Here is a 15,020-nt window from a genome sequence, read left to right on the forward strand (position 1 = left end):
CTAAACAAATATCAGGTAAACCACAGCTAAATTTCGCATTTGAGCCATGGTTTCTCATGATAAAAGTCATCTTAGCCAGTCAGCATAGCGGCAAACTATTGCTTTCTTCTAGGAGCTATTTCCCAATACCTTGGCTCAACTTTTTGGGGATTCTAAAACATGGCCAAAACTCCACTCCAAACCATGAGGGGTACCTCACAGTTTTCATCGAAAATCAAACGATCGCATTTTTAACAGCAAAAATGAAGACTTTTACTATGGTAAATATTAAATCAAAATGTTTCTCTTAATCCAAAGCAACCCCTGAAACCACTTTTGTGAAGCTTTCATATGGAAAATTTGAATATTTTCGTTAAAAACCTCATTTCATACTTTGCCAAATTGCTCAATAATTTCATTCAAAACACCTATTACAATTAGCTTGACGTGAAGCGCCTTGAAAAGCACTACAAGGATGTATTAGGAAGCATAGGATGATCATCATAGTTTACATAGTCGAACGCTACAAAATAGTTTAATCAAGTCGAGAAAGGGCAAGATCTAGCCAATCTTTTGAGGAAAAAAATGCCTGCGTTTAAAATGATTTTGGCGCTGCTGTCTGAACAGAATGCCTTTGATTGCGATGCTGATTAAATGAAATTATGAATTTGAAAGAACTCTTACTTAATCTGAATTATTTCCTCTGGTATTTGAGTATGTTGCACTATCCGATCTATCTCGCTATGCTCGATGACGGCGTCACCTTGTGGGCTCTCGCCGAAGACTTTTCAAAATAGAGGTAATGAAAATTTCGTATATCAAGTAGATTTTAATATTTTAATTCTAATAAAAGCAAGGCTATATCAGAGCCATAAGGTTGGAGGCGGGGGCGGGTATCCGCCGGCATCCCTTTATTTGCTTATACATTGATATCAAACGAAAGCTATTACCGAGACGAGGTAAAAGAGAGTGTAAGTTTTATGCAGCATTATTATACCATATTCTCCGTTCGTGTCACATTTTCTAATACTGAAAATTGGCATCCATTCTGCAGTGAAATCAAGTTTAAGAGATTCTACAAAAAAATAAGTAGTAGTAAAAAACAATAGAGATCAACAGTATTTTATTTGTTGTGTACAAAATGAACTGAAGATCCTGGAATTGACTAAAAAAAGAAGGGTATTATTTATACATTTGTAACTAGCTTGTTGTAGTTTTAGCGATAATAGAGAGCAACCGGTGCTGCTATTGCGGTATCTGGCAAACGTTGTTGATGTTTGATTTAAAGTAGTAATCAATGCAAGAGCACTGGCCATAAGAATCGACCTAAGTAACCTTGATGGGCTTGGGTGAGCAATCGTCATAGCACTATTTAATGTAATCTTGACAGTTTAAGGTGTGATGTTTGTTATTGAAGTGTAGAACCCTTTTGTCTGGAGTATTGTGCAACTATGGCACCAGGGCATAGTTGTCATATTTGAATATGTTTGTCATTGATTTTATTTTATTTGGATAATAAAAGATAACATCATTTATTACGGCCATCATGAGTGCGATGGAAAACACTATGATCAAGTGTGGTTCATTCACACAATGTGCGAGATAATGACGCATCTTTACTTTAGTATGCTTAAGTGGTTGTTGGTGTACATTTTCCGAGTGCTTATTATTAATAGATTCAAATAGCATGAATTTGAATGACTGGTGTTTAATGAGCTTGGACTTTTAATGAGGTTTGTTGTGACAGAAGGGCTACAACTGTCTATAAAGATTAGAGTATTCTTGATGGGTAGATATGTCTGTGTTGTGCAACAACATGGACAAGCTATGATAATTGAAGTGCATCTCAGCTATCTAAATAATACTGAGGTTCACCAGATGTGATAAGCGTTGTACAAGATAAATTGCTACTTTGGCATTCAGAACTTAGTATAAATAGAATAACTCTTGTCTTCATCAATAAATCTTTAGGTTTTGTGTCTGATCTTATTCAAAGAAGTCTTTTCTTATTTTTATAATATCAAACATTTTTTATAAGCTACAAGTAATAATCCTTTATTCTTTGTGCTTAACAAGGTTGCTTTCAGGTGGCTATTTCGTTACATGCGGCACTGTCAAACAACTATAAATACCTTCAGAATATACACTAGTAGTTTTAATCCTCATTCAATCTTGGAATAACTATAAATATGTTCAGATTAAATTTGTATTTCCTCTGTCTATATTCCGTTATTCTAAACAAAGATCATTGTGACGAAGTAATGTAATATTTATATAACTTTCCCATCTAATAGCTTAAAAGACATTCCTCATGTTAAACTGTTGTGCAAAAGATTATGTATTACATAATAATTGCACTTTATCTTACTTTTAAATAAAGAAGGCTTTAAACTGTATTCATTTGGTCATTCTTTTATTACAAACACATAACTATTATAAATGACAGATCAACATTAAATCAACTAGTTATAACCTTTCGGTGCTTTGACCCCTGAGCCAATCAGATTGCTTGAAAACTCCGCTGACCTGAAAAAAAATTTGCGAGAGTTTCCCCCTGTTTTGATGTGAGGCAAAATTTTAAGCTCCGCTATATATAGCAATATAGCTGTAACTATCATCAAATTTCCCTCAGGTGCTAGAGCATGCCTTACTTACACCATCTAGCTTTAGATTCTGGCGTTGAGACACTCAATCATCACTAAAGTAAGTAGTGATAACCAAGTGGAGGCAGCCTATCTACCTCCTAGCCTCGATAAAGTCTTGTTGAGCTTCAGGGATAGGCACATCCACACAACGTAAAAAAGGTATGCTTCAAAGAAACATAATAAAAGAAAAGAAAGTACAGAAAAGAACATACTACTATAGGAGTATAGCAGTACGTGGGCAAAAAAGGGATGCTCACACAAAGTGAGTCAAAGAAAAGTATAACAAATACAGCATCAGAGATGTTCAGAACATCTCGTTGTTGTTGCAACAAAAATGCATACATGAGCAACATGCATGGTAATAGTCGTATGTAAAGCAACACAAACAACACGCACAACTGCAAAAGCAACAGTGGTATTATAACTTTGCAATAGAACATAATGACTGCTAATGTTGTTTCATATGAAGCCACAGAGGCAACACAACCAACAAAAGAAAAAGAAAAACGCAACAAAACAAACATCATGATAAAATGCATTATCACGAGAAAGGAAGCAGTAATACAAACGTTCAAAGAGTTTTTATATTATTGCGACCAGAAGAAAGAAGATACTTACCACTTACCACCATAGATAGACCAGAAGAGTATAGGCAGCCACCAGAGATAGACTAGAAAACAAGCATGCACCAAAGGCAGTAGACCAGGAAAGACCATATTAGCAGTAGCAACACCAGTAGCAACACCAGTAGCAACACCAGTAGCAACAACACCAACTTCATAGAAAAACCAAAGAACGAGCGACACCAGAGACTAGACAAAGATTAAAGAAGCAACCGCCAGAGATAGAGACCAAAGAAGCAGCTACTAGACATAATAAACCAAAGAAGTAGACAGCAGAGATAGTAGAGAAGTAATGGCAGCAGCACCCACGACAAACAAGCAAAAAAAATATCGAAACCTAATAAACAAATTCGATTATTAGTGTTGATCTTACGTCTTCCAGTGCTCGTTTATCGAATTTTACTTACTATATTCCACTTCAAAGAAGCAGTATCAAGTTCTTTTAGCAATACAAGGCAGTGTTATTGGAAGTTGGGGTGCTATCATCATTTGAACGGTTTCCAAAACCAACATGATGGTTTGATACTAAACGCGTTTTGCAAAAGGAAAAAAAAATGGGCGTATGGAAAAATGAGAGGGCGTTCTATCCGACGTCACAGCTAGTGGATTTGACCTCAGTCTTCTGCCACAACAGCTGACGCTGCGGCACTCAAATTTGGATTTGTGCAGTTGTCATTTTTGTATTCAAATTTGACTTGATCTGACATCCTTTAAACGTTTTTGCTAAATTTGACTATGAAAATTGGCATTGTTATACTTTACTTTCTAATACATTTATAAAGTGTCAATGAAGGCGCATCAGATGATGCTGGCTCCATTCAGCTTCCACACCAACAATAATGAGCAATTTGCAAAAATATGGAAACAGGTTTTCTGTGGATATGTCAAAATTTAGCATATACAGGCCTCATAGAAAGAGTTTCTAGCGATGCATTTCATCTTTACGATCAATTTGATCTAATATGTATCATAAGAAAAGTCTTCATTTTGAGGTGAAAAAACGCGGTCATTTGATTTTCAAGAATTTTCCGTTACTAGTACACATGAAAAATGACCTGTTGCGTACCACACTGTACTTAAAAAGAGTTACATGTTACATTAAACAAAGTGCGCAAATTTAACTATTACAGAGTTCAATCAGATTTCCCCCAACATCATGGATTTTTAGTCCAATGGAAACGTTGTTCATTTCAACCCATGAATACCTTTCTCGCCTACATTCATTTACACCTCTGCCCACTTTTATATACATCTCTGCCCACTTTAAGATACATCTCTGCCTACATTTAAATATATCCCTGCCTACTTTTATATAAATCTCTGCCTACGTTTATATAAATCTCTGCCTACGTTTATATATATCTCTGCCTACGTTTATATATATCTCTGCCTATTATCAAATACACCACTGCCTATATTTATATATACCTTTGTCTACATTTATATATACTTTTGCCCATATCTAAATACTTCTCTGCCTACTTTCTGCCCACTTTCATTAACATCTCTGCCTACTTTCATTAACATCTCTGCCTACGTTTATATATATCTCTGCCTACGTTTATATAAATCTCTGCCTACGTTTATATATATCTCTGCCTATTATCAAATACACCACTGCCTATATTTATATATACCTTTGTCTACATTTATATATACCTTTGCCCATATCTAAATACTTCTCTGCCTACTTTCTGCCCACTTTCATTAACATCTCTGCCTACATTTAAAGACATCTCCGCCTACTTTCATATGCATCTCTGCCAACTTTCATATATGCCTCTGCCCACATTTAGATACATCTCTGCCCACTTTTCTGTGTGCCTCTGCCAACTGTCATATATGCCTATGCCTACATTTATTATGGCTTCGTTGTATTATTCGTCAAAGTAGCTGCTTAGTACAGTGATTGTCGGCATTTAAGCTGCACTTCTTAAATAAGCATAGGTTTTTTGCCATTCAGAACCCAGTTGATAATTAATGTTGGACAAAAGCGATGTTACGCAACTGTGGAACAACTCAAATTCTTATAGAACATTTTCAAGGAGAATGACGAGGTGTTGTCTGTTTATCATAAGGGAGAAGCACAAACGGGTTTGTACCATTTTTGAAATCTTCGCATGCTTCTATTTATGAATTGATCTCGCTTCATGCATGCGTTGTTAAAGCTGTGGATCATATTTTCTGTTGATAAGCCGTTGCAATTATACAGTTCTCGTTAAGAGCAAGCCATCTTTATAAATACATTTGAGATTTTCTTTGCTTTTGTTCTTTCTTTCTTTCTTTATACATTAAAATGAGTAAATTGATTAAAAACTATTTTGGCGCCTTAGAAGGAGAGATGGATTACGCGAGCCAGCAGACTGGTCGTGGTTCCGATGATGAATCAATCATTGAACAAGATGCTGGGGACGTTTGGAGTGATAACAGCGACGGCACTCGCCTAACTGTAGAGCCTGAAGATGAAGATGAAGATGAAGACGCAGATGAAGACAAAGATGAAGACGAAGATGAGGATGAAGACAAACACAGTCATACTGAGTCGTTCTTCATGTATGGAAGTGATGATGAAATCTTATTAAGACCATTATTCCAAAAAGTGGATCTCTTGATAAATGATTTCGCTGAAACAAATGCAGCCTTCACCAAAGACCAAGTGAAGCGATACCTTGGAGCACATGTGTGCTACGAGCATCACACAAAATTCATTGGAGAGTTCAAGCCTCCCCAAGCAATCAAGGCAAAGCTCAGTGGCTGGAGTATGTATCAGAAGGAACATACTCAGGGCAAAAAAATCCTGAAATCAGAGCGCAAAGCCCATTTGCAGCAACTTGGAGCCCAATGGAAGGCGCTTAGTGCAGAGCAGCAACGGCCATACAAACTAGAGGCAGAGGAAGAGAAGAAGCGGTCCTCGAACATTGACATGTTGGCCAAGTACAAGTCTTTTGATAGACATTGGAAACAATTTCGCAGAAGTGCAGATTTCTTCAGAGAGAATTATCGCACACATTTGATGATTTACCGAGCAACTGACACCATTTATGATAAACTCTACGTACCATTGTATCAGCCAAATTCTGGTACAGTAAATCATTTTTTACGGTCGGTTATAAGGACATTCGTTAACATGTATGTCATAGATGAATCAAAAGAAGCCTTTAAACAAATCGATGAAACGCTGCCATCGATGAGTATCATCGGTTTTCTGGAAAGAGAGATGCGAAAAACTCGTATTACCCCAGGTATGTATTACACTGGTTTTTCAATGTCTAAAATTGATAATTTTTGGCAGGTAAGACGAAGGCTCCCCATGCTGCTCACACTCCCCATGCTGCCCACGCTGCCCACACTCCTCACGCTGCCCATGCTGCCCACACTCCCCATGCTGCCCACGCTGCCCACACTCCTCACGCTGCCCACGCTGCCCTTACTCCCCTCGCTGCCCATGCTGCCCTCACTCCCCACACTCCCCACACTGCTACTCGCAGGTATCCCAAAATCCTGAAGGACTCTGATGACGATTATGACTCTGATGGCTCGTTCCAGGATGGTGATGATTCACGAGAGGATAATGAAGCACGAGGTTCTCAAAAAAGGCCTGCTGCAGCAATTTCAACACTGGACGATACACCAACGATCGCTGGATATTTTGCAGCTATTGCGCCTGTTCCTTCGAACTTTTCTTCCAAATCATCGAATGCTCTACTGGCTGCCTTTGATCCGAGCAATAATGCCATTTCAGCTGACCTTGTTCAAAAATCAAACAAGAAGCTTCGTGGAAGCAAAGAGCAAGATATCAAAGATTTACGAGTCGTAGCCAAAGATGCCTGGTGTGAGTATCGCACATCTAACCAATCCATGTAATTCATTTCTAATAATTTTTATAGCAAAGGCAATTGGCTTGTCTGACGAAAAAAAAGTGGCTCCTAGTTGGAAGAAGGTGTTTACGAAAACTAAATATCGTGATGGTCATGTGTATGGTCTCGTTGGATGGCCAGAGGACTTGCCATACCCAAAAACAAACCGCAAGGGCAAAGTTGATCATGATATTGAGGGTTTATCTACTGATGATGCAAAGAGGGTTTTAAAAGGCTTTCGCGATGGTGTTATTGACTTTAAAAGGCTCAATTGATGTGGTTTGCGTGTAATGGTCATTTGTAGTTGAAGTTGTATATCGAGTGTCGCCATCTTTATTTTGTTAATTGAATAAATGCTTTACAAAGACAGTTGATTAGCTTGGATGTAGTTTTGTATATGTGTTTATAAAGTGGTAAAAAGACGTAAATTCGAAAAAAAAGGGGGATTGTTAATTTAATATTGCGTGTATCTATATATACTTTGGGCCAGCACTCCTTTAATAAATGTTGCACAGATTATTAAAATGTATCACCTTGCTGATCAAAAGTGAGGCTTTCTTCAATAATTGCAGTCAACTGTTTTCATCTTTTTTATCAACGCTTCATTTCCAATTTACTTTTGATTGATCAAGATACATCATAAAATCAGTAGAGCAGCATTGCCATCCCATTTCATCATCCTCTTGCTGTCTAGCATTCAATTTCGGCGGTGTTGTATGGTCACGATATACGATTATTTGGTATGAGCTTTACCTAAAGCATAATGCGAATTTTGAAGTCAATCAACAAATAGACCACAACGTATAGATATTTTGATAGTCGCTGGAGGAGCTGGCACTTGAAAAACAGATCATACACAATATAGAATTGAACCTTGATCAAGATTGACGCATCTACAAAAGGGATTTCGTACTCGAGTACTTGTTCCGTGTGTTACACCTTTTAGTGTAAACAGATTGCTGATTTTATTAGCTTTATCCATTCCACGTACAGTATCAAGAGGATTTCATTGGACTTCTGGGGCGAACACAAAATGAAGCACGGGAATTATAGGCATTGCAGTCAAAATACCCTCTGGAATTCGTCATTTTCATGTTCGTTCCTAAATTTCATCATTCGATTTCAACAAAAGATTGAACTCAAGAGAGGGTTGTCTAATAAGACGAATAAAAAACTCTTCTGAGACGAAAGCTTGCCACTTTAAATCAAGCTATATGTGGTTGAACAAGAGTAAGTATGAGTCTTCCTTCAAAATATATACAACGAAAGCCGAGACAAGGGTATAACATCACAAACAGTGTCACCACTACCGTCTATATGACAGATATTACTATATTGCTTTATTAGCCAATTTATGGACCCTGCTACGACAATTCCATTGACTATACAGGTTGTTCAGTGTTTGAGACCATTAATCATTAAAAACTCAAGAAGCGCGTCGAAACCAAGTGCTGAATTTTGCTCTATTACTACATTATACAAAGACATAAATTCTCGTCAGCAAAATATACATGCTACAAATTGCAAAAGCTGATTAACGCACAAAGGAGATATTTAAGTATGAACAAGGCAATATTTCAAAAAGAACATTTCAAGCCTCAAAGTAAGCCATCGCTGAATTACAGTATGGTAAAAACGGTGCTCACACAGAGCTTTTCCTCTAGCAGTATGCTATATACAATAAATTATTGTGCCATTCATCATACGCGAGACTGGTGGTAGCTTAACTTGACAAAGTATGAATGACTTTTGACTCATGACAAAGCAAGCGTGAATGCCTCTATGACTATATATGATTGCTACCTCAATTATATGACTAAAGCCCACTTTGATCAGTTGTACTGAGAGCAACAGCAGCTAGGTACGAGTACTAAAGATATTTGTGTATGCAATAAAAGAACGTACCTTTATTGTTAAGAGGTGATAGTCAGGAGGAAGTGGAGGAAGAAGAGCTAAAGATAAAACCACCAGCTTGAATTGACTTGCTTTATCAGTGTATTGATATGACTAGGAAGCAAATGAATTCAGTTATTGGAATATGAGGATGTCAACTATGAAACGGTTTTCATACATCACAGTAGCTTTTTCATAATAGCGTTATAAATAATATATAATTGTACGTCAAATTATCTGCGAAATAGAAAACAAACGGAAGCACCTAGCAGCAAAAGTAATGTCAATGACGAGGTTCAGTTATAATACAACAGTGCTCTGTAATTCATAATCATATGTTGAATATATCTTGTTAGATAGCGTTAGTCACTGTTGAGGCATAAAACAACAACAGCCGTTCGCTGTCGTTACAGTACTTGTTCTTAATCAAACGCGATGAATGACACACGTGGCAAATGTATTCAATACTAGAAATGTTATTTCAAATAAAGAGAATCGTTGGAAACAGCTAATATTATTAATTCAATGATTTTATAGCATTATCACATTTTATTCTGTACCTACAAACTAAACAAAGTACAAAGCAAACAAGAAAACTTAGCATTACAGTAAGGTACCACATAGAAGCTTTCTGTGACAAAGTGTACTCACTACATTAATATATTATATGATCCAGTTCAACAAATACGCCATTTAAAAGCTTTTTACCATTTTATTGCTGTATTATTGATATGATTTAATACGATGCTATGTTGGGCTGACTGTATTAAAGATGATTCAGAAGATTCATAGTTTATTATTAGCTTATCGTTAGTTTAAGTCAATATGATCACTGTTTCTACATTTCTGATACATCGGAAATACCTTTGAGAAGCTAAAAATATTAGATTTATGATACTTTTACAAGAATACAATTAGTTTTGTATACATGTAAAGCTAGTAGACAATCAAGTTGATTCACATCACGTGAGTAGTAGTACAAAATATTGTAATAACTATAGTATTATCTAGAATTTTTGAAATTTCTTAAATTTTTGCTTTGCGAAATGGTAACTTTTTGTCGACGGAACAGACAAGATTACGAGTTCAAGTCCCTGCGTTCTCTTTTTTAGAGAAAATTGCCATTATTAGTGTTTGTAGCAACGTTCATTTAATTCAGGGATAATTTGATACAGGAACATATATATGTTGAGATTTTTTCATACGATAAAGTTTTACTAGATAATATATATATATAAAATAAAAAAATAGGCACTTGATGCTTTATGATCCTTCCTCAATGTCTTGAAATGTGATTAGAATTTCGTCTTCTGGGTTTGGCTCACCGCCTTCACCAGGATCTGCATCGTTTGGATCACCGGCGTCAACCACATCATCCTCAATGTTGTCGAAAATTTCATTCCCGTCATCGCTAAGATCCACCTCAGGAAAAATAACGACATTGTTTAGCAAGTCAGAGGCATCTCTGCTTGCAAACAATACCGGAGGTTTGGATCTTGAAATATTTTTCAACAGTGACTTGGCACTGCGTTGACGGCGAGCAACGTCCAGAACTCTCATTCTGACAAAATGATTGTTCTGTTTTCCCCTCAACGATGACAACTCACTTTCGTAGTTGCCAAGAACCCTCTTTGCTTCACCCTTCATCGAAAAGTATCATTAGTATACATGCTTCTTATGCTATTGAGTTTACTCGAGCCTACTATCAAAATAGAAATTTCTTCGACGTTTCTTTTCAATATATGCCAGTTGTTCAAAGGGGTGGGCAAATCCAGACCATTTTCGGCAGCATACAGTCTGATCCGTTCCACTTCTTTTCCGACTGTCTTCTTCTTTCTTCTGTCGATCTCTGCCTGCGTACCTTCATACCATTATACACTAAGATATTGCTCTCGCTTGCGATTCAAAATTATAACTCACTGTATGAGGTTTCTACAAATTTGTTGATCATCGAAATGATCGCCTCTGCTTTCTTCTTCAATATTTCAAGCGACAAAATAACTCTGGCCGCCTTTGCAGTGCCTATCATTTGGGTTAGAGTTCAATCTAAGGGAAGTTTTCGTTCTCACAAAAGGCCAAGCCATTACCAAATGAGCCAGGTTGAGATATCTTGTGCTCTTTCATCAGAATTGCAAACAAGAGGTGTTTTACAAATGTATTCATTACATTGTATCGAACTTCAATGATCCGTTCTCGATGTTCTTGCAAGGCTGGATCATCTAGGCTGTTGATCATCGCATACCCATACACAGATTGTAATTGCTTGATTTGATCGACCAAAAAATTGTTTCTATTGATATCTTTCTTGGTAGTGATTTCAATTTTTCTTCCACTACATTTTAAAAATGGTTCAACAGTAATATTCCTCTATGCACATGTTTAAAAGTTACCTTTCATCTCTCGAGTCATTCAACAGCAAATATTCAACGGTTAATTTTAGGTAGTAAGAATACCTACTGACATGGGTTTCTTGTTCTGCCTTATCTATAAGGATTTGCACACCGGCAGGAGTTGCTGGAATCATCACGATCTCTACATGCTCACTCCACTGTTCTTCCAGTGCAAAAAATTTCTCATTTGTAATGTTGAGCTCGCTCACCTTCTTCATTGCATTGGTGTACTTTTTTAAGATTTGTCCCGCTGTTATAAATAGATTAGTAAGACAACAATATGAAAGCTATGTATAGCTTACGAATTTCCAACATTTTGTTCTGTCTAAAATGATATACGACATCTGTTAACAATGATTTGCGGTTGAATTTGCTCATCTGTCTGATCATGGAAATGAAGCGATTTGCTGTGCTCCAGAAGCGCTCTACACCTTCGCCATCTGATTATTGAGTCAGTATTTTGTTCTCCACTTTTATTGTTCATGCTTATTTACCGGTATTGCCACTGCCATTGACAACTCGTGGATGGTGTTGGACTTGACAATGCATGCTATGGGCATAGGCGTGGAACACTGTCACGAGATATAAAGGAGCCCTCTCCTTTAGCCCTGGTATACACGACTAATAGTTCGTTCTTGTGTTGGAATCGATGTATGCAGTCTCTGAATATGTATATGCCTACCTCTAATTTGCCCTTACACAAGCAAATAATGTCATACATAATTAGTAGTTTCTGAGAGTTACCCAATAAACTCATAAGATGACTGATAGCCGCAAGTGCGTACTTACGCCTGTTACAATCATTTAGGGGAATCAGAAAGTTGTTAGTCTTTTTTTTTAGCATTACCAAGATCTACTTACCCTTCGCCATTATAAATATCGTATAATCGAATAGGCACGCCATGTCTTGCACAATTCATAGAAAAAACTCCTTCTTCGTCAAAACGGTTACTCACCTTTCGATTTTTCTCTGAGCCAGCTTTGAACGTAGGGTTGTTGATGTTGTCTAGTTCTTCAAGACCACACTTGATGAAAATGTGATTAGTATGCACCATCAAGTACAAACATTTTAGTGCATCTATATTGTCAATATGCTTACCAGCTCTTCTTTCGCATCATCTTTTTCATTAGCAAACTTTTCAACTTCACCTTCGACTTCCCACAGCTGTGCAATGTCGTAGCTTGTTGAAAAGATACTAGGATAGAGATCTACATCATTTCGGTTTCGCTTGTTCATCTTTCTTTTTAATTGGAAGTTGCCATCCATTACAACTCCAACGGTACCACCATCCTAAAAGAAAGCCTGAATCAGTTTTTGCTAACGAGATGCCTTGCAACGCAACTCACAAAACACGCATGACAGTACAAAGAGTGGTTGACCAGTCGTAAATCATCCAAGGCATGGCTCTTCAAATTTCGATATATTACTTGTAGTGTGTTGAACAAGCCGTTATTCAAATTTTTAAACTAAAGAGAAAAGAGAACGGCGAGATATTGAGATAAACAGCACAATGGTCTGCAGCATTTAACTTACGTCGTTTTCACCATAGTTACTCAACAAGAGATTATCAACATTCTGCGTCTTCACGAATGCATAATTTGAAATGCTTCCATGTAGCTTCAAGCTCATCAGTTTTTCAAAGACGGCGAAATGGACCGCAGCTTTTGGTTGAATTGTGCTGCTTGGCAACATTTGCATCAATACCAATTTCTTTAGGATTGGTTGATGCATACAATAATCAACTTTGATTTTTTGATGGTCTGCAAATCAAGTGTCAGTTTAGCTTGTGTAATATTTGGAGTTTCACTAAATTTACTTACTGTGTAGCATATAACAATATACCTCCAATGTTTTCTTATTGCTGCAGTCGCATTGATATGTGCTTTTCAATTGATTTGGGACTTTGAGGGTAGGGTCAGCATGGCCATGAATCTCGTGAGATTCAAGATACCACTTCTTGAGCGAGACACTTTCTTGAGCCCAAAAGTCTTTTCTAATTCTCCTTTGTTTTTTTTGTCTGAAAATGGTTGTGAAACCATAACGCTGGTTAGAAGGCTCTATGTAGTCGAAGCCATGGTCGATGCTGTCATCGTCAAAATGAAATGCTCCGTTTGCATGGACAAGTTGTTTAGTGTTGTCGTTCAGCGAAGCATTAGGCTGGGTTACAGCTTGCCTATTCCGTTTCTCCAGCTCATTGATGTACTTGATGGCTTTCGCATGTGCAGTCTTTGCGCTCTTCTTCATCATCTGAGACTTTGTTATAGAGCGGCTACGTTGTTTGCGTGCTTTTTGTTTTTTTTTCTTCAAGGCTATCTCCTCTGCATTCGTTGGCATTTTCTTGATAACCTTTTTGTTTGATTCCTTGTTTGCCTCTTCTTCAGTGGCTTTCTTGGCTCTCTTAGCAATTTTATAAGCTGCGTCGTTTTTCAACATTTGATGAATAGCGGACGAAAATAGAAAAGTGATGCTGGCTTCCTTATAAAGAGTATTTGGTGAGTCGACTCGATTGTTCCACAACCTACACAGTTACACAGTTGGGGAAGATGTTTGTGCTCTTTTCTAAACACCAATTTGCTGAATCACATACCAGCAGATGAAAGTGCTTTGCGTTGACTGCAATCAGAAATTTGTATTTGATGCGTGCTCATCAAAATTATTTGCAATGTTTTGAGGAGGTTGCGCATCAAATGCTTTCGCAAAAGAAACTACTGATAAAAACTGCCAATAGCATGCTTGAAACTATTGTTACAAAAATAATGCAGCGTAGAGAATGAAGCTAGGATTAGATAGGCAGGCAGGGCAATATAGTTAAGGGAAGAAGCTTCTGCATCAGTCGAAAGAGAAAGCTAAACCAAGCGCAACTAGTAGCGTGGGGGTACAAGTGAGTTGTGGAAGGCATGATAGCCTACTGGGATCAAATGATATTTAGAAGGTATTCCCCAATGATTGCGATCAATAAACAATTGGCAGCAAGGTATAGTAGAGGGCAGAACGCATTATAGGCAGCCATGTATAGGCAGCTAGGTATAGGCAGCTAGGTATTATAGGCAGCTAGGTATAGGCAGCTAGGTATAGGCAGCTAGGTATAGGCAGCTAGGTATAGGCAGCCATGTATAGGCAGCTAGGTATAGGCAGCTAGGTATTATAGGCAGCTAGGTATAGGCAGCTAGGTATAGGCAGCTAGGTATAGGCAGCTAGGTATAGGCAGCTAGGTATAGGCAGCTAGGTATAGGCAGCTAGGTTTAGGCAGCTAGGTATAGGCAGCTAGGTATAGGCAGCTAGGAATAGGCAGCTAGGAATAGGCAGCCATGTATAGGCAGCTCGGTATAGGCAGCAGGGCCTATTAAGCCCAACAGCATTGGATTTTGATATTACATGTAATTTCGATATCATCTGTGATTGGTACAAAAATCCCCCAAGTGTTAATGGAAAAATATATAACTCTGAATGAGTACAAATAATGCTCATTTTTGTAGTGACACATGCAACTCTTTTTGAGTACAGTAGTGTGTAAGAGCTGGGAAAAATATGAGGATTTTCATGGATTTGGAATGACCCAAAAAAATTGAGATAAAGCATCAGTAAGTAAAGCGTAGCTAAGAAGAGACGTTTGGTCCTATTCCGAGCGTCCA

General features: G+C 37.6%; 2 protein-coding genes across 2 annotated transcripts; one reads left to right on the plus strand and one right to left on the minus strand.

Annotated features, from left to right (window-relative positions):
- Positions 1-5,543: 5,543 nt before the first annotated feature.
- On the plus strand, positions 5,544-7,379 carry CHT4_1 (Chitinase 4; the record flags this gene model as incomplete). Its single annotated transcript, XM_064822416.1, has 4 exons — positions 5,544-6,327; positions 6,388-6,489; positions 6,540-7,079; positions 7,135-7,379. 4 exons carry the CDS (start codon positions 5,544-5,546, stop codon positions 7,377-7,379), a joined length of 1,671 nt encoding a protein of 556 aa, XP_064679016.1.
- A 2,881-nt stretch (positions 7,380-10,260) lies between these two features.
- On the minus strand, positions 10,261-13,821 carry ATC70_003049 (uncharacterized protein; the record flags this gene model as incomplete). The annotated part of the gene is made up of 13 exons (XM_064822417.1): positions 10,261-10,638; positions 10,701-10,858; positions 10,918-11,019; positions 11,085-11,329; positions 11,388-11,637; positions 11,690-11,827; positions 11,882-12,008; positions 12,070-12,178; positions 12,249-12,412; positions 12,487-12,678; positions 12,735-12,854; positions 12,922-13,148; positions 13,209-13,821. 13 exons carry the CDS (start codon positions 13,819-13,821, stop codon positions 10,261-10,263), a joined length of 2,823 nt encoding a protein of 940 aa, XP_064679017.1.
- Positions 13,822-15,020: the final 1,199 nt, after the last annotated feature.

The sequence above is a fragment of the Mucor velutinosus genome (genome assembly GCF_035048745.1).
Source record: "Mucor velutinosus strain NIH1002 chromosome Unknown tig00000165, whole genome shotgun sequence".
NCBI classification, from domain to species: Eukaryota; Fungi; Mucoromycota; class Mucoromycetes; order Mucorales; family Mucoraceae; genus Mucor; species Mucor velutinosus.